The sequence below is a fragment of the Syngnathus floridae genome, chromosome 4, assembly GCF_059516105.1.
Source record: "Syngnathus floridae isolate MCC-2025c chromosome 4, RoL_Sflo_1.0, whole genome shotgun sequence".
In the NCBI taxonomy this organism is placed as follows: domain Eukaryota; kingdom Metazoa; phylum Chordata; class Actinopteri; order Syngnathiformes; family Syngnathidae; genus Syngnathus; species Syngnathus floridae.
The window spans coordinates 2,258,217-2,284,011 of NC_142416.1; the positions used below are offsets into that span (position 1 = coordinate 2,258,217).

A 25,795-nucleotide genomic window follows, 5' to 3' on the forward strand; every position below is an offset into this window, starting at 1 on the left:
TCCTTTTGGACACCTGCAGGTGGAGAGTTCACTCGCTCCAGAATGAAGTCTGAACCCTCGTTCCTGCGAGGGGATATTTATTAAGAGAAACAGAGTGGGGGTTGAGAGTGGGGGTCAGAGTAGACAAATGGCCGAACCCCCTGGCTGATCAAACCACAGCAGGGGGTCCTTCACGATGTTGTGTGAACAAAACAACTTTGATTGCTTCCTCTGCAGCTAGTCAATCAGTTCAAAAGATCTTAGCACTTTGTTCTACTACTTTTGTTAAGACAGGACAAGCGAGTTTAATTATTACAGGTTACATTCCAACATAATCATAGGATCAAACTAACCTGAAAACCCTAACATCTCCCTCCTGATTTATCATATGATTATGCCACCCCAAACAACAAAGACAAACAAGAAAAAAAACATATATATATGTATAATGAAGAAAGAAGAACAGCAAAAATAAAAACAACAAACAATGATAGCAACACCTTCCAGTGAAGATGAGGCATTACCTTAATACCCCAGATCAAACTTATTGTGTAAGCGAAAAACCTGCTGGCCAGATGTTATTAGCAGGAAAATTCTTACACGGTCCCTTTGGCCTAGGCGACCAGAATACTATCAATAAAAAATAAAAAGAAAAACAAAGAAACAGTACATCAGTGCATCCATTACTTGCGAAGCATATTTGATGGTCAAATCAACAAGTTTCCGTAATACATGCTCAACAGAACAGCATCTACGCAATCCACGTCTCATTATCATTGTCACATCTGTCACGTCTAAGAAGTTGTATATGTGCTCGCGTTTTCGTCAGCTGATGATGTTCTAGTCTGTAGGTGAGGTCTGTCACACACACTGGCGCACACTCGTGTCCAGTTGGCAGGCAGCATCGGACAACTCTTGTGACCACAAAACCACGATCCGTACTGAACAGGCACGTGCACTCATAGGATGCAGGTGAGGCAGTGCCTCTGAACTTCTGGATGAAGTAGGTCCCGTCCGATGGTGCAGCCATGTTGGTAGTAGAGCCCTTACACCTTGAAAACGGCTCTCTCATCCTGGCACACAGCGGTGATGTCCAAAGCTCCCATCCAGTTTCCTCCTGGAGAGCAGTCGTCGTTAATGCATTTGTGGGTCCTGCAACCTTGGATGTGTAGTCAGCAAGACTTGGAATGGTCCCTCCTGTCGTGGCTGGCCCAGTTCCTTCTTTTGATGACCTTGATGTAGACCCAGTCTCCTGGATTGATGGGGTTGTCGACCTGTGAGGAAGAAAGATCAAGCGGCAGTAAATTTGTCTTTGACACAGTTTGAGCGTCCTGATCACATAATCTGCAAAGGACTGCTCTTCATCTGTTGTTTGCAACTCTCGTAGTCAATTGTCGTGCCCATTTAACTGGCAAATAGGAGTGTTTGCGGGAAGAGTTTGAACACCTCCTAATAATTCCCTTTAACCAAAAACTATTTATGACAGGGGCGTTCCCATTTATTGCCTCCTGGTTTAAAAGAGATTGTCTTACCCATGCCTTCTTTCCCCTCACACGCTCGCACCCACACAGGGTGTGCGCACACACACACACACACACACACACACACACACACACACACACACACACACACACACACACACACACACACACACACACACACACACACACACACACACACACACACACATCTCTCGTGTAGCTTCTTTTGATAGAATCTCCTATCGGTAACTGTATAGCAGACGTTTTAGCATATAATCCCATACTCTGCCCTCTCGCTTCTACTTTTTCATGTCGGTGCAGTCGTAGGTGGCCCCTATTGCAGTCATCGACTTGTTAATTGTCGCCTTGTGACTCCTATGCATGATTGTGTGAATGTCAAAAATTGAACGTACCTAACTTTCTGACCATCCAACCTCCACTGTGGTACAAAAAACCTTACTATTGTATTGAGTAGGTACATTGAGCAACCTAGCTTCCTCCTGACTGCCAAATGTCCTGTTCTTATATAAACTCGACCTCTACGTCTTAAGGTTGATGAGCCAAAATATCAGATCTTGCTCTTGTTTCCTACCGTTTTAGCCTATTTGTTTTATCCAAATCCGTTCAATCTCTGATTATAATACTTTTCTCTGTAGCCCTACGTATTTTTCAAATTTTTATTTATTTATTTATCAAATCTCCTCAGTTCTGTCAAACTCAGTGCACAATGAACCTCCCTTCCACTTTGAACCAAGCTTCACCAAATTTGGTAACGCCGTAGCAAGGAGTGCGATTTGGTTGTCAGACACTCCAAGTCCATATCTTTTTGCCGCACGTCACCCTCTCAAGTTGGTGTTCTTTTGTTGTTACTTCAGAGCGACCCCATCCATCACTCTTGAATGAGTCCATTGTTCAAATGAGTCAATTTTCATCATTGTGAGTTCCTCCGCTTTTCACTGTCTTTTCTCGTCCCCGAGGATGTTGTCTGTCCTCCAGAGTGTACTTGTCCTTCTCCAAGCACAACAGCAGTCTTTTCTTGTCCTTCGCCAAAGGTCAAAGGTGCTTCAGAGCCAGGCACCATTTTGTAGTTGTTCACGGCTGCAGGCGAAGTCTCGGATTGGGTTTCAGGGACCCTGACACTGAGAATGACAGGCTGGGACATCAAACTTGTAAGACTATCTCCAAATGTAGCTGCTTCCATCAATTTGCTGGTAACGTTTGTTTACCAAACTTCAAATTCTTCTAATAACAGCGGTCTCGTTTTTATATCTTAAATCCTGCAACTCATCCTATTTTTGAGCTACATTTTATCTATTGTTCCAATTTAATCGGACAGTATGTTGTCTTCAGTATCATTATTGAAAATCAACTCATCGAGGTCTGCTTTCCACATCAAGCCCTGATCTGTATGTCTTGACCTCTCACATATTATTGTCATGCTTGCTCAAAAATGCAACTTAGAGTATGGTGCTGTGAATTCTCAATCTCCCCAATGAAATTGGATCCCACCTCGTAGTTCTTATCGTTCTCATGTTCCTGTTAGCCTGCAATTGTCCAAATCAAAAATGTTTTCTTTTAACTGTCTTTCTTTTGAACCTCTAAATCTCTCGTGTTGCTAACCTATCTACACCAGAACAAAAAACTTACCACAGTATAACACCAAATGTATTCGAAAATTCATTGTCATAAAGTGTTGTATTATTACTATCTTCCACTATCTGTCCTACTCACTCCCTCCTTTTGAGGCTTGGCAACGCCCATGCCTCACACCTTGACAAACTTTTTGGGAGAATGCGTTCTTTACGACATACGATTCCATCATCATTTAATTTGACTTTCTTTCCAAAACGCTTCTCAATTTCTCAGTTCACACATCTTCTACATGTGTTACTGGTTCTCCAGTTTTTTTTTCTAGTTAATTATCAATCCAAAAGCTACGTGTTTCTTTCTAACATTCAACCTGCTCAAAATCACTCTTTCATCAAAGTCGCTCTACTAATTTTCCATAGTAGTCGCCAACGACTTCAACCATTCAGCCTCTCATTCAGGCAATCATTCATCAATGCTCATCATATGCATCTCACACAGTCTCCAAAAAGGGGTCATACTATCACATTGGTCCCAATTCATCCAAGCTCACCACACAACATTCAGATATCATTTTCAACTCAGGTTTCCTGGTAGAACAATCCACCAATTCCAAAAAAACTTAACTAAAACAAACAACTGGCAAATTAATCTGAATTTTTCTCTTTGTTTTTAAATTTGAAGAACTCAATCTCTCAGATTTAGCTTGCATTTAGAATTTTGTATAATTTTATAACACAACCAATCAATTATTCCCATTAAATGTAGCATTGCAAAATCTTAAATTCACAATTTAGCTCCTTCCAATTCCTGAAAGCATGTTCTGTTTTCTCATGTGGGCTTGACACTTAACATGCACTAGTGTGGATTAGTTTCTGCTCGCAAACAGATTTCTCTCTTTTCCTCTCATTTTTATCTGTCAAAATTGTTTCTGTTCTGCGGTGTAAATTGAATAGACAACAGTCTAGCAAATTTCTTTATACTAAAAGTTTAGCCAATCTTCATCAATTTGGGACTTTAACTTTACCACATACGCACACACATGCACAGCTCTCGCGTGCGGAAGGTAGGTCTCAGCAACATTGATTCGTCACAGGCTGGCCATTTCCTGTGGTCGATCATGAGCTGGTCCCTCCCATGCACACGAGGACAGCACATTCTAATTTTATTTATTTATCTTCTAGAAGCAAGTTGCATTTCTTTACCACTTGATTTGCATATTTTAATTTAGTGTAACACAAATTGATCTCTAGTCATTTGTAATTTGCCACCTTATTATTATTATTATTATTATTATTATCATTAAACTCCTCTTGCCCCTCGCTTGAGCCGCGGCTTGAGCTGCGGCCTTGCACCCGCTCACAGGGGCCTTATTGTCTCCTGGTCTGACAAACACTTGTGACATCATCAGTTTTCATCTTTCTTGCTTTTGTCTCTTGAATTCGTTCTCATCTCTTTGTGAAGATTTCAACCACACTCTTCTACTTCTACTACTTCTTCCACATTTCAAATTTCCTTGTATTCCATACATATTCTTTCACTTCAGCATGTATTGCATACAATTAAGAAATCTACTTGCCATGAGCAGAGCAAGAGATTTACTATTCTTATTTCCCATCTTAATTTCAGTAGTCTAAGGTTTTACAATTTTTTTTTCAATTTTTTTTTCTTTGAGGATCCTCAATGCAGGTTTAAATTGACCTTTCAACAAATTACTAGCCTGTATTAATGCCGTGGATCAACGCTAGAACTGCTATTTAGTCAATTTATCCTACCAGTTACACACTCAATCACACAAACTCCAGCGCTTTTTTAGGCCTATCCAGGGATGGGTGTAAAACCCTCCCAAACAGCTTTGGAAAAACGGACAAAAGAAAAAATCTACGCCCTTCTTCAATTAAGAAAAAGAAGCTCTGTTTTTCTTAGCCCGTTTCTTCCACTGGGACTTGAACCCAAGCTGTTCTTTGGCTTGGAAAAACATACAAAGAAAAATCTACGCCCTTCTTTGATTAACAAAAAAAGAAGCTCCGTGTTTCTTAGCACGTTCCTTCCACTGGGACTCTAACCCAAGCCAGATCCCTCAGCTCGGAAAAACAGACAAAGAAGAGTCTACACACTTCTTCGATGAACGAAAAAGAAGCTCTGCTTTTCTTAGCCTGTTCATTCCACTGGGACTTGAACCCAAGCTGGCTCTCGTGCACCTCTACGTGTTACGCGTTTAACAACACAACACAACTTCAGGCCTTTAACTTACTTGTCACCTGGTTCGTTGCACTGCCGGGTCCCGTCAATCCACCTCTGTCAGACGAAGGCAGACCTAAGATGCTGGCCCAGCGAAGAATTCTCTTCCCAGGACTTTCTTCTCCAGGTCCTCCTAATGGACACTGGCTTGTCGACAATGCAGCACGTCCTCCTTCGTCAGCCAGATAGTGGGTATGAGGGATCCCGGGTTTCGGCACCAAAATGTTAGAGATTTGCTCACTCCAACTTATTTTGCAAGAACCACACGGGAGACAAGTAAGTCCTTTTGGACACCTGCAGGTGGAGAGTTCACTCGCTCCAGAATGAAGTCTGAACCCTCGTTCCTGCGAGGGGATATTTATTAAGAGAAACAGAGTGGGGGTTGAGAGTGGGGGTCAGAGTAGACAAATGGCCGAAGCCCCTGGCTGATCAAAGCACAGCAGGGGGTCCTTCACGATGTTGTGTGAACAAAACAACTTTGATTGCTTCCTCTGCAGCTAGTCAATCAGTTCAAAAGATCTTAGCACTTTGTTCTACTACTTTTGTTAAGACAGGACAAGCGAGTTTAATTATTACAGGTTACATTCCAACATAATCATAGGATCAAACTAACCTGAAAACCCTAACAGCATAGATTTGCTGATGGCTTTGTAGTATAGTTGGTACTTGGTGATGTTAGGCTTCATGCAGGTGTCAAGACTTTTATTCGTTAAACGTGATCGTAGGTTGGACTTGATGTTTTTAAGATGTGAAAATGACATGAATATGTAGATCCAAACATGGTCAATACAGCAACACTCACACGCTTCAGTGTTACTTATGTGACAGGAAGCGCGTTCTAAGTTTTGATAATCAGCTGGTCTTCAGGTTGAAGCTTTTTCATTTCTGTCCACATGTGCTTGCTCGCCAACTCCGCTTTCTGCCGTGTGGTTCTTTCCAAATCTTCTTTAAATGACTTGATTCACCCATATGTCTGAGGCTTTCAGGTCAGCCACTTCTGCTTCAAAATCTCTGAGGGAGACATCAGGAAATATAACTCAGGTCGGCTGCGTTCAGTGAACACTCGTTTGGATGGGTGAAGATGAGCGTGCTCACGAAATTCTCAAAGCGTGCTTGAACGACAGTAGGAGACTGGTTGTGAAGCCAGCTAGCTGGTGGAGATCAAAGTTTTGAGTCACCTCACTTGCTGTGCATGCATCTTTAAATTGTCTCGGATTTTCAAAATGTAGTAAACAACCTGTTTCAAGATCCATGTTGAAGAGCTCCAGCTTGTTTTCAAAAGCAAACACGGCGTGTTGAAGGGATAACATTGTATTTCCAATGCTTTGCATTTTCACATTGAGCTGGTTCAGATTTTCAGTCATATCCACGAGAGTAAAACTTGAGGAGCCACTCAGTTTCGGCTAGCTCAGGAAGTTCGATGCCTTTCAATTCAAGGAAAGTCCGGATTTCGTTGGCTTGCATCCTGTTTCGTTAGTTCTTGGCACACTTTCTTCCTGCTGTCCCCCGCAGGGTATTTTGAAGCAAAGGTAGCATGCCGTGTGTCGAAGTGCCCCTTTACATTTGACTGTTTCATTGATGCAAATTAGGCACACCGCAGATCCACAAAGGCGAATTCTTCAGTCCGTTCGTCCTGAAATGTACAATACTCATCTTTTTTTTCTTTTCGCCATCTTCTTCGTTGTTTAAGATAATGACTGAGCAAACTAATTCTAAAGGGGGCGTTTACCTGTAGGCTATTATCCAATTAAAACAATGGACAATTGCTCCTGCAACCAACTGCACCCCTGAACAGGACATGAGCCGTGGAAAATCGGATGGATGGATTAAAACAAGTGATATGTTTTATCTGAAAAGTCCCCCCAAAGTCCCAATGATCATCGTCACACACACATCTGGGTGTGGTGAAATTTGTCTGCATTTAACCCATCCCCATGTGATTTTGATCCATCCCCTGGGGGAGAGGGGAGCAGTGAGCAGCAGCGGTGCCGCGCTCGGGAATCATTTGGTGATCTAACCCCCCTATTCCAACCCTTAATGCTGAGTGCCAAGCAGGGAGGCAATGGGTCCCATTTTTATAGTCTTTGGTATGACCCGGCCGGGGTTTAAACCCACAACCTTCCAGTCTCAGGGCGGACACTCTACTACTAGGCCACTGAGCTGAATAGCCGAAAAGCCAAAATCTGCGAGCCAGACACAATCATCAAAGAGAGCCACACCTGGCTCGCGAGCCATAGGTTCCCGACCCCTGTTCTAAAACGTGCAGCCTGCTAATGTTGTCAGAGTATATGTATGTACACAAAATTATTAGTACATGCTTATACAGGTAAAATATATTACTACATATGAACACATGGACTTTAAACCAAAGGGTATATGTGTTTTGCTAACAGAGAATTTAACCACAGCCCTTCAGTTTCAAAAATGAAAAGTTCATCGTTATTTTCTTCCCCCAATCCAAAAACGGTTGCAGCAAGTTGTTACCCTTTGGTATTATTGGCATTTTCATCAATTCCATTCACGCTAGTATCCACGTCATGCTATCACCTTATAATCTGAAATACAAGAGAAAATTGCTTGAATTGTATTTTGCTTTAATGAATTGAAAGAAAAAGATGACTGGGGTCCAGAATATGCAAACACAGACAATCTGCTGTCGGTGCCAGCCTGAGGTAGGAAATTAAGGATGTTCGAATTAAGTATTCAATGTATAAAACATTTAAAGTAACATAATTGCTTTAACTTTCTTTTAATTTATAGTGACTATTAATTCTTAACTTGTTTGCACAAAGAACCAGAAAATGTTTATAATTTGACACACAAAACTGCAAATGGTGCAAAGCCCTAATAAATTACTAAAACGAAAAAACAACCTCATTAAGAGTAACTCGTGGTTCAATGACATTGAGAGCAGTATAATTTCTAAAAGTACTGAATGCTCTTATAGGATAATACTGTATTTTTTGCACCATAAGGCGCACTGGATTATAAAGCGCACCCTCATTTAATTTTTTATTTTAGAAATGATTTAATATATAGGGCGCACCGGATTAAATGGCGCATAAAATAGAAGCTATACTGCAACAAACTGAGGTTGACTAGGGTTGCGGTGTGCATCCACTAGCCAATAACCAATGAGACCTCTGTAAACAATCGCGTTTCTCAAACTCCTATAAAAGGATCAGAACTGACTAAAGTTTGATCGAACACATTGGTAATGCTTACTTATGTTTCCCTTCCAAATCAATCCGTAAATGTACTCGAAACATTAACGGAGCAGCCTATTTTGAAATGAAATAGCCTCGTGAGTATAGCAGCTATCATTATAGCATTAGCCACCCGCAAACTCCCATGAGCCTCAGCTCGCAGACTCCCATGAGCCTCAGCAAAGTGTCGTGACAGCCCGATGTAAACAATCACGTTTCTCAAACTCTCTCCCATAAAAGTGATCGGAACCGAAGGTACTGAAGTGTAATTTGGAATTCCCTCTCTATTCCTGTAGGTGGCCTTAGAATGTCCACCTGGCGTCAGTGATATGATTCTATTCTATATTTGCTGGTCAGGAAGAATTCAGTTTCAGCAATGTGTGCAATCCTATAATAAGGTAAAGTGGCTGTTGTCGTCCATCACCTACAGCGCTGGTCAAGATCTCGTTTTTAGGACTGAAGTAAACTAGTAGACTGAAAACCGCAGCTGGTACACAAAGCCATGACATCAGCCCCTTGCCAGGTATAAAAGATACGGGCCTGACAGGGGTTGGGGGGCTTTTTTACATCCATGCCTTGGACCACTCAACTTTTTGGAAAGACTTCACTCTGACATCGGTCGAATAAAATCTTCTCCCAATCAGCCGTGGGTCCCTGATGTGCTTATTTGTCTGGAAACAGCCACCGATCACCGAGTGTTTTTTGGAGACCAGCGAAGCAACTAAAACCATATACCACATTTTTGGCATCACGAACAGGATTCGTGTTCTCCAGGGGACCGTCCCGTCCGTTCTCTCCGCGAGCATCCAGCGGCCGGCTGACAACCTGTATTGAGGTGAGTTGCTTGCACTCAAAGTCGCCGCAGCATGCTCGCTCTTGGAAAGGGGGGGAGGGAGCGTTGTCTCCCGCACGGAGGACAGTTAAACGGATCTGATGGGGCCACGGCGGGCACCAGGGAAAATTGTCTCTCCTAGTCAAAAGCTGTCATAATGCGACTTTTGAAGGGGGAGTGGCCCCAAATAGAGACAGCGAAAGAAAAGTAAAATAAAAACAGAAAAAATAAATAAAAAACAATAAATAAAAAGGGAACAGTAACAAAACGTTTTGGGGATTGCACGAGTAAATGGCATGCCGGGTGAGAATGTTAATCGAGAAGAAATAAACGCCCCAGGGAGGGCGAATGTGAAACAGGACAGGTTGTCGAGAACAACGCCGGTCGGCTGTCACGAGAAGAAAATAGTAGGAAGTCCCATAAAACGTGGACGTGGAAATTAGTCGTGTCAATGGTCCGGCGGAGGCTCGAAATTTTAGCTGTGTGATTGTGGCGAAAACACAGGTACGATTGAACTATGTTGTGACAAGAGATAGATCACGCCACCTAGCTCCCAGAAGGCAAATTCCTGGGGCAAGCCGGGACACTGCAAGCGCCAAGTGCGATTGTCGAGATGTTCGGTGGCCGTGCTAGTCTCTGCCAAAGTCCAACGAAAAAGGGAGGTTGCGTTGACCGCGTTTGGCCAATAGGAACGAGCGCATCCTTGGCATCCGTACTGTGAGAGTGAATGGAAGAAGATATCCGGCCAGGTCAGGGACCTGTGGGCCGAAGAGAAGGATGCGCGCGAAGCCACGTCGTTTGGGCACTGATCGAATTAGAGGTGTATGTGAGTTATAAGGCTTGTCAATTTAAATGCTGGTGTAAGAGGCCCCCAGGTAAAACTTAAGAGGACTGGCGGTTTTTGAATATTGATTAAGCTGATACGATCTGCTTGCTGTTCGATTCCTCTATGGGGACGTATTATAATAGCATGCACGTCTGTCAAAGTTTGATAAATTTGAGCCTGTACAGACCGCGTTTGGGAAATAGGTGCTGAACGGCTGTGTGTAGAGACAATCCCATTGTGTGAAGGGTAAAACGTGGCAATGAGGCCTCTTGAGTGCAAGGATTGGTATACCATGAAGGAAAAGTAATTTGTGTGCACACTTAAGTTAAATTCTGCAGAAAATAAAGGGGAAAATATAAAGCGCTATTAGAAACGAAACGAAACGAAAGTTAAGTAAGACGTGCGTATTTGTCAGTGCATATGTGCACTGTTAAACACCAAACTACAGCAAAACGTGGAATGGATTCGAATCCTGCTCTGTCTTCTATGTTTGTGCGTGAGCGTTTATCGCTCAATGGCGTCTGTTTGTGATTGTCTGCGCGTGCAGAGACGTGTGAGATCCTATGTGTGTGTGTGTGTGAGTGTACCCATGGGTGTGTGTGTGTGAGCGTGTGTGTGTGCGCGTGTGCGCGATCGTGAGTAAGTGTGTGTGTTTGCTCTTGAGTGCGTGTGAGTGAGCGTGCTTGTAGAGGCAGCAAAAAGCTAAAAGGATAGTGAGTTTCTCGGTGCTCTGGGGCGCGTGCCCGCCTGCGGTACCCGCTCGGGGAGGGGAATCTGGCTTCGGGGGCGGGACAGGGAGTGGCCAACCTGTACCTGTCCACCGTGTTTTAAGGCTAGGCACTCCCCGTGTGGGTGACGTGGGGGTGGGGCGCGGGGCCGGAGTTATGCCCATTTTGGGGCCTACCTTGCTGGTAGCGAGAACATGTGACAGGATGATGGAGGACGGCATGCTGAAGGAACAAAAGAATGCATGACCAACAGTGGAGGTCCTGAGGTAACTGCAACCCAGAATTAATGTGCCACAGCTGTCTAACAAGAAACAAGAAGCACGGGAATGCTACCTAATACGACACTAATATAGATGTGCATGTATGCATCTCAAGAAAGAGTGTGGTCCCTCATAAATAATGAGGGACCCTACTAGGATCAGCTGGCGCCCCCTAGTCCCTCTGGGAGCAATGAGAAATTGGAATTGAAGAAAAGCCCAACTTGTTAATTTAAATTAAAGACAGAATGATAAAATTAAAAACCAATTATTGATATTGCTCTCTGGGGCTCTCCTCAATACTTCAGATTTTCTGTTTACATAAAAAACCTGAGACGGCGGATACATCCGTTTCTCCAGGGGGACAAAGAGACACAGACTGAACTTCCAAGTCGTCTGGAGAAGAGCTTCGTGGAGCGTCGCATTCAAATTCTTAAGGCCAGTGTGATTTTGTCCACAAACTCTTGCATTTCACTCTAACCTGAGAACAGGGATTGCATAGCAGACTGACTACAGACTGATCATCATAAACTTGTGAACAATTGTTTTTCAAACAAGGTGTCATCTCCAACATAAGTTGAGCGCGGCTACAGAAATAGCGCGGACGGAATACACCGGATCAAATATCAATTGAGACAGCCGGTCTTAAGGGGTCCATCTGAGGTTGGCAAAATCGTATGTCTATTGTTTAGTTGATATTGTTACCTGCAATCAAACCAAATCAAACTAAAAAAAAAAAATGGGAGAAAGGAACTATGCTAGTCCAATGGTGACTACCCCCATCGAGGTAGTGCTGAGAAACTACCCGCTTATTAAGGGGGTTAAAGAAATATCCCAAAAATGGAATAAAAGATGGCCTGACATCGAGAGGCCTTGGCCGGTGGAAGGGACTTTTAACAGGGAAGTAGTTGAGACTATACGTGTACTAGTATCAGCATACAAGGCAGGACATAAAAAAGGAAAAAGAGGAGAAAAGAGGAAGGAAAAAAGAGAATGGGAATTGGGATTGTTAAAAATATTTGAGGAAGAGGGACTCAAATTGAACCGAGAGTTCCAACAGAGAAAAGAGAAAATTAAAGCTGAAGTGCAGAAAAATATGGAAGAAGCTAAGAACCTAATGGAAAAAGCAAACATGCCTTTTTCACATGTGTCCCCTGTTAAGAATCCCCCACCGTATGATGTGAGTGAAGACCGTGGAAATGTCTATCCACAACTTCCGATAATCAACCAGGAAGGAAGTTATCAGCTGGAGACAGAGGATAAGGACATTGTCGAAACAGGAAGAGCAAAGACCACCATCATCATGCACCCTAGCCCTACCCGCAAAAGAAATAGAACACGATTTGCGAAGCATGGCACTTTTGACTACGCCAGAAAGGAGCTGCAGTATGACAGCCAGAGTGATGCTGAAGGAGCAGCGGGGGGCTATGACCCCACAATCAAAAGCATTTTGAAAAAAGCGGAGGAAAAAGGACGCACTCCGGGGAAAAAGATTAGAACAAGAACATATTTTAGTAGTACCGACAGTGGAAGCGACAGTAGTGATGATGACGGGGGAGACAAGGATCCTACGCCTACCTCATGCTCCACCCCCACGGCCATGGAGGATTGGAGAAGAACCGCCTTAATGAGCATTAAGAACAGGAAAAAGCAATGCCTGGAGGAATTGGACTGGAGTGTGGAACCAAAGGAGCAAGAAGAGCTGGAGGAACAATTGCAAAGGTTGGAGGTCGCTGAACGCAAGCTGAAGAAAGAAGCGTCCAAAATACCAGCGTCCCTTTTGAGCCAGGGGTAAAGATCAAGGCGGGCAAATACAATCCTACCAGTTTTGGTGAGAGGACAACAGCTGGAATACAAACCTTGGCAGAATTCCAACATGTCAGCCATCCTTGAGAAGCTGCCCACCATTCAAGACGGAGCACACCCTTGGATATCCATATTGGAGGACAGCATGGTGGGAACCCAGTTCGCGGTCGAAGAATACGCGAAATTGGTAGGGCCGTTAAGAGCCATAATCAAAGACACAGGCAATAATGATCTCCACGCCACGCTGGATTGGACACAGGATGGCCATGTGGCGTTTGAAACAATCAAAGCAAGATTGCAAGAGGCTCCGGCATTGGCTTTACCAGATCACTCCAAAAAGTTTGTGTTATTCGCGTCAAACTCGGCGGGGGGTAGGTTTGCATGTGCAATTCTTTGTCAGCCTACAGGCACGGGGTCTGGACCCCAACCTGTGGCCTATTATTCGACATCCTACTCCGAGGTGGAGATGGGCCTGCCGCCATGCTATAGAGCTGTGGTTGGAGTCTATTTGATGTATGACAAAACCTCTGCTATCACCATGGGCTATCCTGTGACAATTCTTACTCACCATAGTCTTCGGACTCTGTTGAACCATGGCAAGTGCACCTTGACAGAGCCCCGGCTCCGGGACTATTACAGGCTTTTGGAGCAAGAGGATGTCACTCTAGCAAGGTGTACTACTGTAAACCCAGCTGAGTTTTTGCCAACTTCAGAGGATGGGGACCCCCACGATTGTTTGCACAAGTCAGAAAAATACTCTAGACTGCGGTCCGATTTACAAGCTATCCCCCTGAGGGAAGCGGATCTCGAACTTTGGACAGACGGCTCTTGTTATCGAGTCGGAGAAAATTTATGCGCAGGCTATGCGGTCGTGCAAGCGCAGGGACCTGAGTTTGTAACGATCAAAGCCGAAGTCGTGCCACAACCGGCCTCGGCCCAACTTGCTGAACTGGTGGGGTTAACAGAAGCGTGCCTGCTCGCAGAAGGGAAAAGAGTGACAATCTATACAGATTCGGCATATGCGCATAGTGTGTGCCACCTGTTTGGTGCTGTGTGGAGGAATCGGGGGTTCAAGAAGACTGACGGTTCCCCCATCCAGCATCATGCGCAGATAATGAAGCTGCTGGTGGCCATGATGAAACCTAGAGAAATAGCCATTGCAAAATGTGCTGCCCACAAGTCCGATGCGTCCAGAGTCACGCAGGGAAATAGAATGGCGGACGAGGCAGCCAGGGCTGTAATGAAAGGCAGCCAGAAGGGGAAAGTGTTGTTAATTACCCATGAGGTCGACCTCGAAGACAGGGTCACGCTCAGAGATGTAATCTTAATGCAAGCAGCCGTTAACCCGATGGATAAACACCTTTGGGAGCAAAGGGGGGCGAGTCAAGACCCTACTGGACTGTGGAGAAATCACGAGGGTCTGGTAGTGGCGCCGCCAGATTTGCTGGGACTGTTAATCCAGGAGGCACATGGGTTGGCCCATGTGTCGAGGAGGGAGGTAAAGAGAAAAATAACCACAGAATACGGGTTTTGGGCGCCATATTTGCTCGAACAAATCGACCAGGTAATTGGAAAATGTGCAATCTGTTTGAAAAACAATGTGAGAAGAGGGGTAGCCACCCCCACGGGTTACATCCCGACTCCTAATGGCCCCATGAGAGAACTAGTGGTGGATTTTGTCGACATGATACAACCTGTCGAAGGGAAAAGATACATGTTGGTGGTCGTAGACCGGTTTTCAAGATGGCCGGAGGCCTGTCCAACTAAACGGAAAGATGCTCAGTCTGTGGCCAAGTTTCTGTGCCGCGAAGTTATCAGCAGATGGGGTCTGCCGGATAGGATTTCTTCAGATAACGGGAGAGAGTTTGTGGATAAAACGGTCAAAATCATAATGCAAAAATTGGGAATTAAACAGCGGCTCGGAGCAGTGTATCATCCACAAAGCCAAGGCATTTGTGAAAAAATGAACGGCGTCATAAAAAATCGAATTTCCAAAATTTGTCAACATACAGGCTTGAATTGGATAGCTGCCTTACCACTGGCACTGATGGTTTGCCGGTCGAGTGAACTCCGCGATTTGCATTTGACCCCACATGAATTGGTAACCGGTAGACGCATGCCTTCGCCGTGTTTGCGTACCAGTGGGAAAGGCCCAAGCCTATCAATTTTGGAGGACGAAATGAAAGCCTATGTCAAGCATTTAACCACGATACATAGGAATATTTCCACCTATGTTGTTGACAGGCAGAAACAAGAAGAAGCACAAGAGAGACTCGAAGCAAATACTAAAGACACGGTTCAGCCAGGAGACAAGGTGTATGTGAAAGTGTTCCGCCGCAAGTGGTACAACGAAAGACGGCAGGGGCCATTTGAAGTTGTCCGCTGTACCGGAACAGCGGTGCAAGTAAAAGGGTCGCCAACTTGGTACCATCTGACACACTGCGTCAAGGTGCCCAAAGATGAAGAACCCCAAAGAGGGAGTCGCGGCTGCGAGAACTCCGAACAACTGCCAGAACAAGAGTCGCCCAGGGGCCCAGATCGGGATGAAGACGGGCAAGGTCGAGCTGTGGTGGATAACGTGTCTGCTGTATCTGTTCCTGAGGACATCGGGGGCGACACAGCCGACGACCGAGGAAGCCAACACTTCAACAATGTCAATCTTGACGACGCGCCCTCCCCAGATGCAGGTGACTCTCCTCAACACAGTGACACCGAGCCAACTACCACCGGAGATGGTGTCCCCACTGGACACGGTCACCCTACAGGACCCAGCGACGGACGCCCAGTCCGCCACAGAGTCCGGCCGGAGCGTTACATTGAGCAATGTTGAGTGTTGGGAAGAGCTGTCATACTGCCATGTAATTGCGCAAGGGCAGGAGGGTCCCTGTGCAGACACACCGCCAAATGGGAAGACAACACCGGTAACATCCTTGCCCTGGCTCAGCGAACACATGTGGACAACGTACTGTTACTAAATACATATAGGCGATTTGAGGTGTTAGGAGATTGCTCTCTATTTCTGACGAAAATTGGCATGACTGATTTTGGAAACTATACGTGTACCTGTTTCAAAATGGGAGTGGGAAAGGCAGAACGCATGGGCGACCAAACGACGGTAGACAGTGTTACTTTCGTGACATTGACGGAGAAAAAAGAAATTGATGACGAACAACTACACAGCCCAGTCACGGAGTATGTTAAGACGGAGAATGCAGTCACACTCAAAATTAACATTGTATCCATGACAACGATTGGCGACAACATTGAAACGCAGTCGGCCGCGTTGGGGACGCTCATGACAACGGCGGAGGCGGTAAAGCCGACGCCTGACGTTCCAGGAGCTGTCCACGAAGCGTTTGCGGACTCGGACTGGTCCCCGGCGGAGGTGCGAACCAATTTGCATGCTATGGCAAGACGGGAAGCTGCTTGGAAGGCTTATGGGTTCGATGCTTTGGCATTACCGGGGGTTGACGAATGGGCAGGAAGAAACATGTGGTATCAACTGATGGTGCATTCGATCAAGTCGTCCAAGGCAGTGAGTGGGCCGTGCTTGGTAAGGGTAAAATCACCAAGTACGCTGAAAGCTGTTTTTCAGACTGTTCCGGTGCCGGTATCCGACGATTGCCAACTTAGGCTACTGCTTTGGTTGGTGTACGAACAGTCGTGGAAAGCAACTGAAACTGACGATCAGGTCAGGAAGATTTTTAAGCCCACAGGGGTGTGCGCGTGGATAAGTGAACTTCCCTACTTGGATATGCTCGCCGTGCATGAGGACATTCAAGTTGCGGTGCCAGAATCCATAGATGTGCCATCTATAAAGGTGCCCGCCTGTTTTTGCTCTAATGTGACTCACGGTGGTCCGGGGGTGCCTATGGGGGTGGCAGATTGCGACTATTACTTTCCTTTACCCGACTCCTATAATGCGATTACGGTGATGGTGGAGAATCGCACGGTGCCTGGAAACACAACCATAGGTAATCTTAGAGACATCTGGTGGGTATGTGGGACTAAAGCTTATTTGTTTTTGCCTTATGGATGGTTGGGTTGCTGCTATTCTGCTACCCTGAAGCTCCCGTTTGAGGTGATGACAATAAAAAGGGGCCCCAAGCCAGAGGGGGAGACTTATCAGGCGGTCCCAAGCAGGGCCAAGAGGGAGATGGCGGAGTTTCACACTACGGACGCATACCATTGGAGAATTAGCTTGGGAGAAGAATGGGGCCTTGGGATCTTTCCCTGGTATGGGGTGACATTTTTGGCAGATCACATTGATAACATTACGTACACCCTCCAGGGATTTGCGAATGAGACGATCAAGGGCTTCCGACAGTTGTCACTTACACAAAAGAGCCATCGGCTGACCCTGCTTAAACATGACATGGCTTTGGATTATATCTTGGCGAGGCAAGGGGGGTTGTGCATAGCCCTAAACTTGACAGATGACGCTTGCTACACTTTGATCCCTGATAACACCGACAACATTACCAGTATCATCGACGCGCTTAAAATCATTCGAGATTCTTTTGGGCCGTCTGAGGGGGCTGGTTGGTCAGCGACCAGCTGGATACAGGGTAGACTGGGACCGGTGGGGACGATAGTGGCGCAGGTGTTGGGGGCGCTCGGGATATCACTATGTGTGATGCTTTGTTTTTGCACTGTGACAATGACGTGCGCAAAGGCCATGATATTACGGTGGATAGGCGTGGTAATGCCAAGGGACCAGACCCAGATGCCGCTGCTCCCGATCGACTGTAAGACTGATCTGACTTACGCTGATGAAATGATAGTGAATGACAGGTACTCGGATTAAATATAACAAAATGATAAGGGGAGTGCATGGGAGAGGAAAATTAACACCAGAAAAATACTAAAAATAGAGCTATACATGAAAATGAAAACACAAAGTTAGGGGATGAAGGAGTGGGAACATCGGCGTAGCACCAATTCCTTGGGTTTTCATTTTCCTTTTTGTGTGATGTGTTGCATGATTCCACTGGAATGTGGTCCACCGTATGTTGTTGCCCAGCCCGTGACCAGTTTACCATCGTTATTGTGTCAAAGTTGCATGTGTTTTGCGTTGAGTGCCATTGTCATCACTCGATACTGGCAGTAGTTCTTATTCGTTCCAGAACCTCTGAATGCTGACCGGGGCCGTGCAAGGGACTCTGTGGACAGTGATCTGGACATAAGGACTTTGTATGAACAGCAGGCCCTGGGCAGTGATACCCAGCACGTTCTATCGCTGAAGATTCGGGGAATGGACTCTGCCTCAGCACGCACTTACACATGAAGAAGGGGGGCGACATTTCGGGGGCTTGATTTAATAGCATGTTTTGATACCTCATTACTATATACCTCATTTTTTATTCCAATATTTTTACCTCATTTTGTTACCTGCTGGCATGCTGATCATGTGACGGTACAATTTTACTGTTTGGTGATAGGTGGACATGTCATTCCATTTCCACACTGTTTGGTGAGCTCATACTGTTTTGTGGTTTGTAATGTGCCAGGGCTCCTTGCACCTGGTTGACACCAGGTGAGGGGAACCACTGGGGATGGTAGAAAGGGCCTCCCTCTTTTTCCTTGTCATTTGACTGGCGAGGTTTTTTCTTGAGGAAGGGCCGGCAGCTTTTTGGGGCTTCTAACGGGCCACGCCAAATTTATTACTTCGCAATTTGTCACCGTTGTAAGGGTATTACCTAAGGGGTTGGTATCGTCATCTGTATTATGTGGACTTCAAATTTCTTTACTTGTGGTTCCTGAGAGGCCTCAGATTGTTGTCAGGGAGCAATTGGCTAACTAAATGGTTTGAGCTTTCCTAGTTAAAATAACCTTACGTAGCATGCCTTGAGTGTGATTTAGGCTGAGGATTTTTGGGCCAAATTGTAGACGTGGGCATATATAAAATTTGGTTGGGGGAAGATGTTTGGACCTTTACCGATGTCATCCTTTGTTAGACCGTTTCCGGGACTATTACTTTGTCCCGGAAGGGGGGAATGAAGTGTAATTTGGAATTCCCTCTCTATTCCTGTAGGTGGCCTTAGAATGTCCACCTGGCGTCAGTGATACGATTCTATTCTATATTTGCTGGTCAGGAAGAATTCAGTTTCAGCAATGTGTGCAATCCTATAATAAGGTAAAGTGGCTGTTGTCGTCCATCAAGATCTCTTTTTTAGGACTGAAGTAAACTAGTAGATTGAAAACCGCAGCTGATACACAAAGCCATGACATCAGCCCCTTGCCAGGTATAAAAGATACGGGCCTGACAGGGGTTAGGGGGCTTTTTTACATCCATGCCTTGGGCCACTCAACTTTTTGGAAAGACTTCACTCTGACATCGGTCGAATAAAATCTTCTCCCAATCAGCCGTGGGTCCCTGATGTGCTTATTTGTCTGGAAACAGCCACCGATCACCGAGTGTTTTTTGGAGACCAGCGAAGCAACTAAAACCATATACCACAGTACTGAAAACATACTATGATGGCTTTGAAGCATATGTTATGCCGAAAAAGAATGAGATTTTTGCACGTTACACATTTTCAGAGAGGAAACAGGCAGCAAATGAGCCACTAGAACAGTTTTTGACAGAGTTGAGACTGCTTGAGCAAGATTGCAATTATCGTATTTGCCGGTGTATTGGTCGACCTTTTTCGATCCAAAACCGACCGAAAAAAATCGACCTCGACTTATACACCGAGTCATAAAATTTAACTTCGTATTCATCGCTTCAAATGTGATGGTAACCAAGGCCGTTTCTCATGCATCTCATTGTGCGTTGCACTTCGAAAATTTGAACCGGGCGGCGTGCGCGAGTGCGCGGCCCGCTGGAAGTCGAATGAGGCGCCGCGACCACCTCCGCGGTGCTTATAAACAGCCGATCCGCTCGGCGGGGGCTATTTTCGGCCACTTGGCTCGTGCGCACGGCCTCCCGGATGTGCCGGGCGGGTGCGCGAGCTCACCGGCCGCTGGAAGTCGAATGAGGCGCCGCGACCACCTCCGCGGTGCTTATAAACAGCCGATCCGCTCGGCGGGGGCTATTTTCGGCCACTTGGCTCGTGCGCACGGCCTCCCGGATGTGCCGGGCGGGTGCGCGAGCTCGCCGGCCGCTGGAAGTCGAATGAGGCGCCGCGACCACCTCCGCGGTGCTTATAAACAGCCGATCCGCTCGGCGGGGGCTAATTTCGGCCACTTGGCTCGTGCGCACGGCCTCCCGGATGTGCCGGGCGGGTGCACGAGCTCGCCGGCCGCTGGAAGTCGAATGAGGCGCCGCGACCACCTCCGCGGTGCTTATAAACAGCCGATCCGCTCGGCGGGGGCTATTTTCGGCCACTTGGCTCGTGCGCACGGCCTCCCGGATGTGCCGGGCGGGTGCGCGAGCTCGCCGGCCGCTGGAAGTCGAATGAGGCGCCGCGACCACCTCCGCGGTGCTTATAAACAGCCGATCCGCTCGGCGGGGGCTATTTTCGGTCACTTGGCTCGTGCGCACGGCCTCCCGGATGTGCCGGGCGGGTGCGCGAGCTCGCCGGCCGCTGGAAGTCCAATGAGGCGCCGCGATCTCCTCCGCGGTGCTTATAAAGTGCCGATCCGCTCGGCTTGGAGCTATTTCCGGCCTCCCGTTGGTGCCGGGCGGCGTGCGCGAGCTCGCCGGCCGCGATCTCCTCCGCGGTGCTTATAAACAGCCGCATGCGCACGGCCTCCCGGAATTTGAACACATTTCGTCAATAAATTTCGCATATTGAATTTTGAAGTTTAATATAATGCAACAATTGAGCTCGACTTATACAAAGGATATATCATAAAATCGTAAATTTCCGTCGAATTTTAGGGGGTCGACTTATACACCGAGTCGACCTGTACACCGGCAAATACGGTATGCAAATAGAGAGGAGATGCTGAGAGACCAGTTTGTTTTTGGAATTTACTCACCCAAAATCAGAGAGTAGCTACTGAATGTAGGCTCCACCCTAACGCTGGAGAGAGCAATAGACATTGCCAGGTCGCATGATATGGCACAGGCACAACTGAAAACCATGGCGAGCGGCAACACAGCCCAACAAACTGTTCATGCAGTCAGTCGGGAGAATTCAAAGAATTCTCCATGGAAAAAGTGGCAGGACAGCACAAAGGGACACGTAGAGCGCAGTTACACCCCTAAACCAGCAGATAGAGCCAGAGGACCACAGAGACACGCAACCTGTGGCTTCTGTGGTTTCCAGCCTCACAAAGACGAGACCCTTTGTCCAGCCAAAGGTAAGCAGTGCAAATTCTGTTCCAAGTGAAACCATTTTGAATCTGTGTGTCGTTCCAAACAAGGAAAGGGAGTACATACAGTAAATCAGGGGTCCCCAACCCCCGGTCCATGGACCGGTACCGGTCCGCACAAAAAAGAAAAAACAATTGCATTATTTCCGGAATGATCTTTTATTTTGAGAATCGACCGGATTCTCTCCTACATCTCGGTCACGTGAACGCTAGTTTGTCACCCACAAGCTACCAAAATGAATAAAAAACAAACGTCTTTGAAAAGTTTCGTTGTGAAGGGGAAAACGCCCAGTGACAAGAGCCGACGACTCCCAAGAAAAAGAAACCCGCATTCAACAGACTATACCAGGAGTCCTACTTAAAATACGGCTTTATTTAGTGACACTCACGCACCAAGCCCACTTTGCATAATATGCGAAGGGCATTTCTCCATTTCATTCGCTATATATTTGTTTTTGTGTTGTATCTGAATCTTATTTGTTCATTCATGTTTAAACGTTACAATAGTGACCAGAGTCAAAGAGTGTTCGGGGCACAGTGGATATTACTTGTTGTTTGCACAATGTTACGACGCTGCTAGTAAAGTTGCATTGAAGTTGTTTTTGTGCCAGTTGTATCATTTTACTTTATTGTATTTATTCGCCACACCTTAAAGGCCCGTAGGCCCTAAAAAAGAAATTTCCAAGAATAAGAAAACTGGATTAAAATCAAGGCAGAATATCCCGACATCGCCACAAAAGCAATGAAAACCCTGCTTCCCTTTCTAACATCGTATCTTTGTGAAGCGGGATTTTCTGCGGTTACAGCAACCAAAACAAAGCTACGGAAGTAATGGTAAGTTTTATTTTTATGCGCTTTGTATTTGTTTTTATGCCAGTCGTATCATTGTATTTAATCGTATATATTTATTATAAATGTATTGCTTATTTATATGAATGTATTATTTATTTATGTAAATGTATTATTTATTTATATAAAGGCCGGTCCGCTAAAATATTTCTGACATGTGACCCTGGCGCAAAAAAGGTTGGGGACCACTGCAGTAGATGAACATACGTCAGACACGAATGCAGACAGTGAGGACCTGCTTATTGACACTTTAACACAAGCAAGTAGAACCAATGAAACGGAGTAAGCTTTTGCAGATGTGCAAATTGGCCCAGACAGGACTGTACTTAGCTTCAAGCTAGACACTGGGGCCTCAGCTAATGTCATTCCCACACGCACCTTCAGAGGACTGGAAATACAGCCCACGTTACAACCCTCCAATCACCCACTGTATGGCTACGGTGGCAAACATCTCACTGTCCAAGGCAAGTGCAACATGAAGTGTAAATACAAGGACAAGGAGTTGACGCTGAAGTTCCACGTCGTCGACACACAGACACCTCCAATTCTCGGACTGAAGGCATGCCTGGACTTTGGACTCATACAGTTCATCCTGTCCGTGTCTAAAGATTAAAGATGTTTTCACTGGAATCGGACTGTTTCTTGGTGAGTGTAAAATTCACATTGACCCCAACGCAGTCCCAGTACTCCACTCACCTAGACGAGTCCCACACGCACTCTGTGGCCGCCTCAAAGAGGTACTTCAAAACATGGAAAAACAGCAGATCATCGTGAAAGTCACGGAACCAACAGAGTGGGTCACCTCAATAGTCGTAGCCGAAAGGCCACGCACCGGCAACCTGAGATTGTGCCTCAACCCGAAAGATCTCAACAAGGCCATCAGGCAACCTCACTACCCCTTACCTACGCTCGATGATGGCACGTCCAAGTTGGCAGATGCCGGCTTCTTCAGTGTTATGGATGCCAGGTCTGGTTACTGGGCAATCAAACTCACAGAGGAGTCTTCTAAACTGACCACATTCAACACAGTGTTCTGTTGGTACCGTTTCCTCTGTCTACTGTTTGGACTGATATCGGCCCAGGATGAGTTTCAACACAAGGTTGATGAGACTTGCGAAGGCCTCCAGGGAGTGACCGCGATTGTAGATGATGTGCTAATCTACGGGCGCTCAAAGAAGAACACAACAGTAACCTTCGCGCAATGCTGAAGCGCTCCAGAGAGCGGGCAGTAAAACTCAACTCAGAGAAGAGCACGATCTGCGCCACAGAGGTCAGCTACTTCTACATCTCCAAGGACGGAATCAGGCCCGATCCAGCCAAAATCGCTGCCGTGAGTGACATGGAGCTGCTCAAGGACAAGGGTGAGTTAGAAACAATCCTTGGCATGGTTAATTACCTGTCAAAGTTTGCTCCCATGCTCTCAGACATCAACGCCCCCATGTATCACCTGCTGAAAGAGTCCAGTGAGTTCAGGTGGGACGCACAGCACGACGAGGATTTCAAAAAGACGAAAGAGCTTGTCACACGAGAGCCTGGCACTGGTCTTAGCCTTCTATGACCCCAGCAAAGAGCTCAGGCTGCAAGTCGACGCGTCCAAATATGGCCTTGGTGCAGTCCTACTTCACAAAGAGAAACCCATCGGCTATGCATCCAAATCGCTAACAGACAGCGAAGTCAACTACGCTCCGATAGTAAAGGAGCTGTACGTCCTTCTGTTCGGATGTAAACGCTTCCACCAGTGCGTGTATGGTCGCCACATCATCGTCGAAAGTGACCACAAGCCATTGGAGTCCATCATGCGGAAACCTCTCAACGCAGCGCCTCCAAGTCTACAGAGGATGATGCTTCAGTTACAGAGGTACGACTTCAACATCATCCACCGTCCAGGCAAAGACATTCCTGTGGCAGATACACTCTCCAGGAAGTCCCTGTCTGACAAGGACGACAGCCTGCGGGAAGGCATGGATATGCAGGTTCACACAGTTTACAGTAACTTGCCAGTCAGCGACGCCAAACTGAAAGAGATCAGAGCTGAGACTCGAAAAGATACTTAGTCAAAGTCAAAGTCAGCTTTATTGTCAATTTCTCCACATGCCAAAGACACAAAGAAACCGAAATTTCGTTCCCCCCTATCCCACGGTGACAAGACATAGCCCACAATAGATAATCAAGTAAACAAGTAAACAACAGCGTGCTGAATAAATAAGGAATAAATAACACAATAAATAAATAAATAAGACTAGCAAAAAGGAGCAAGTGAGCGTACAGCAGACATTTCAGAAAATAGCGCAACAGTGCCGCACGCTACGCAGAAGGGGGTAGCGAGTTCAGGGTCCTAACAGCCTGGAGAAAGAAGCTGTTGGCGAATCTGGTGGTGCGGGAGCGCAGGCTCCTGTACCTCTTCCCAGAGGGCAGAAGGTCAAACAAAGAGTGAGCCGGGTGACTCACATCACACGCAATCGAGGTTGCCTTGCGGGCGAGATGGGAGGTGTAAATGTCCTTCAGGGAGGGGAGCGAAGCACCAATAATCTTACCAGCCGTATTCACTATGCGCTGCAGGGCCTTCAAGTTCTGTTCAGTGCAGTTACCACCCCAGACAGCGATGCAACTGGTGAGGATGCTCTCAATGGTGCCACGGTAGAATGTAGACAGGACTGCCTGAGGAGGACATGCACGCCTGAGCTTCCACAGGAAGTACAGGCGGCACTGAGCTTTCTTTGCCAGTGACGCGGTGTTTGCGGACCAGGAGAGGTCCTCACTGATGTGCACCCCTAGGAACTTGGTGCAGCTCACCCTCTCCACCACAGCACCGTCGATGATCTTGGTCTTGTTTACGTTCAGCAGGAGGTTGTTGTCCCTGCACCACGTGGTCAGAAGGTCAACTTCCGACCTGTACCGAGTCTCGTCCCCCTTCGTGATGAGACCCACCAGAGTCGTGTCGTCAGCAAACTTCACTGTGCGGTTGTCGCTGTAGGTCGCAGTGCAGTCATGCGTCAGCAGGGTGAAGAGCAATGGACTGAGCACGCAGCCCTGGGGGGACCCCGTGCTCAGCGTGATGCTGGCGGAGATTTTGTCGCCAACACGCACCACCTGAGGCCTCTGACAGAGGACGTCCAGTAGCCAGTTGCAAAGGGAGGTACTGAGGCCCAGCTCGTCGAGTTTGCAGATGAGTCGCTGCGGCATAATGGTGTTGAAGGCAGAGGTCATGGCACTAAGAGACACTATCCAGAACGGCTGGCCTGAGGAGAGGAGAAGATGCCCTCAGAGCATAGCCGATTACTGGAACCACTGAGATGAACGGCATCCTCTTCAAAGGTGAGAAAATCATCATACCTACCTCACTGCGCATGGAGATGCTGTCCTGGGTGCATTCAGGTCACATGGGCATAGAGAAGTGCAAGCAGAGAGCGCGTGACATTCTCTTTAGGCCTGGGATGAACAAACAGATTGAGGACATGGTGGGAAAGTGCCCCATCTGTCTGCACTGACCATCCAACACAAAAGAGCCTCTGATCAACCACAAAATCCCAGACAGGCCCAGGACGACAAACGACAAACAGTCGCCACAGACCTCTTCACCTGTAACAATGACGACTACATAGTCACAGTAGACTACTACAACAGATTCTTCGAGCTGAACAAATTAAACAACACAACATCCTGTGCTGTGATACACAAGATGAAAGCTGCCTTTACTCGGCACGGAGTACCAGAGACTGTAGTTCCATGTTCGTCCTTGTG

The 25,795-nt window shown here is 46.5% G+C and overlaps 4 protein-coding genes across 6 annotated transcripts in view; 3 read left to right on the plus strand and 1 right to left on the minus strand.

Moving 5' to 3' along the window:
• On the minus strand, positions 1-25,526 carry LOC148398569 (uncharacterized). Of its 2 annotated transcripts, none has more exons than XR_015857928.1 (2): positions 5,902-25,261; positions 1-5,632 (listed from the first exon to the last, which is right to left on the minus strand). XR_015857928.1 is itself a non-coding variant. In XM_088373103.1 (2 exons), exon 2 carries the CDS (start codon positions 25,259-25,261, stop codon positions 24,359-24,361), a length of 903 nt encoding a protein of 300 aa, XP_088229229.1. In that variant the 5' UTR covers positions 25,262-25,293; positions 25,392-25,526; the 3' UTR covers positions 1-24,358. The 2 variants fall into 2 exon arrangements, 1 of the variants encoding a protein (XP_088229229.1); XM_088373103.1 differs by adding an exon at positions 25,392-25,526 and having other exon boundaries at positions 1-25,293.
• LOC148398568 (perlucin-like) overlaps positions 1-25,795 on the plus strand; it is a 57,305-nt gene that overhangs the window by 2,083 nt on the left and 29,427 nt on the right. The gene's annotated exons all lie outside the window — the stretch shown is intronic.
• On the plus strand, positions 9,539-15,773 carry LOC148398570 (protein NYNRIN-like). Its single transcript, XM_088373101.1, has one exon. It carries the CDS (start codon positions 13,014-13,016, stop codon positions 15,771-15,773), a length of 2,760 nt encoding a protein of 919 aa, XP_088229227.1. The 5' UTR covers positions 9,539-13,013.
• Positions 15,978-19,541, plus strand: LOC148398571 (uncharacterized). The gene has a single exon (XM_088373102.1). It carries the CDS (start codon positions 15,978-15,980, stop codon positions 17,748-17,750), a length of 1,773 nt encoding a protein of 590 aa, XP_088229228.1. The 3' UTR covers positions 17,751-19,541.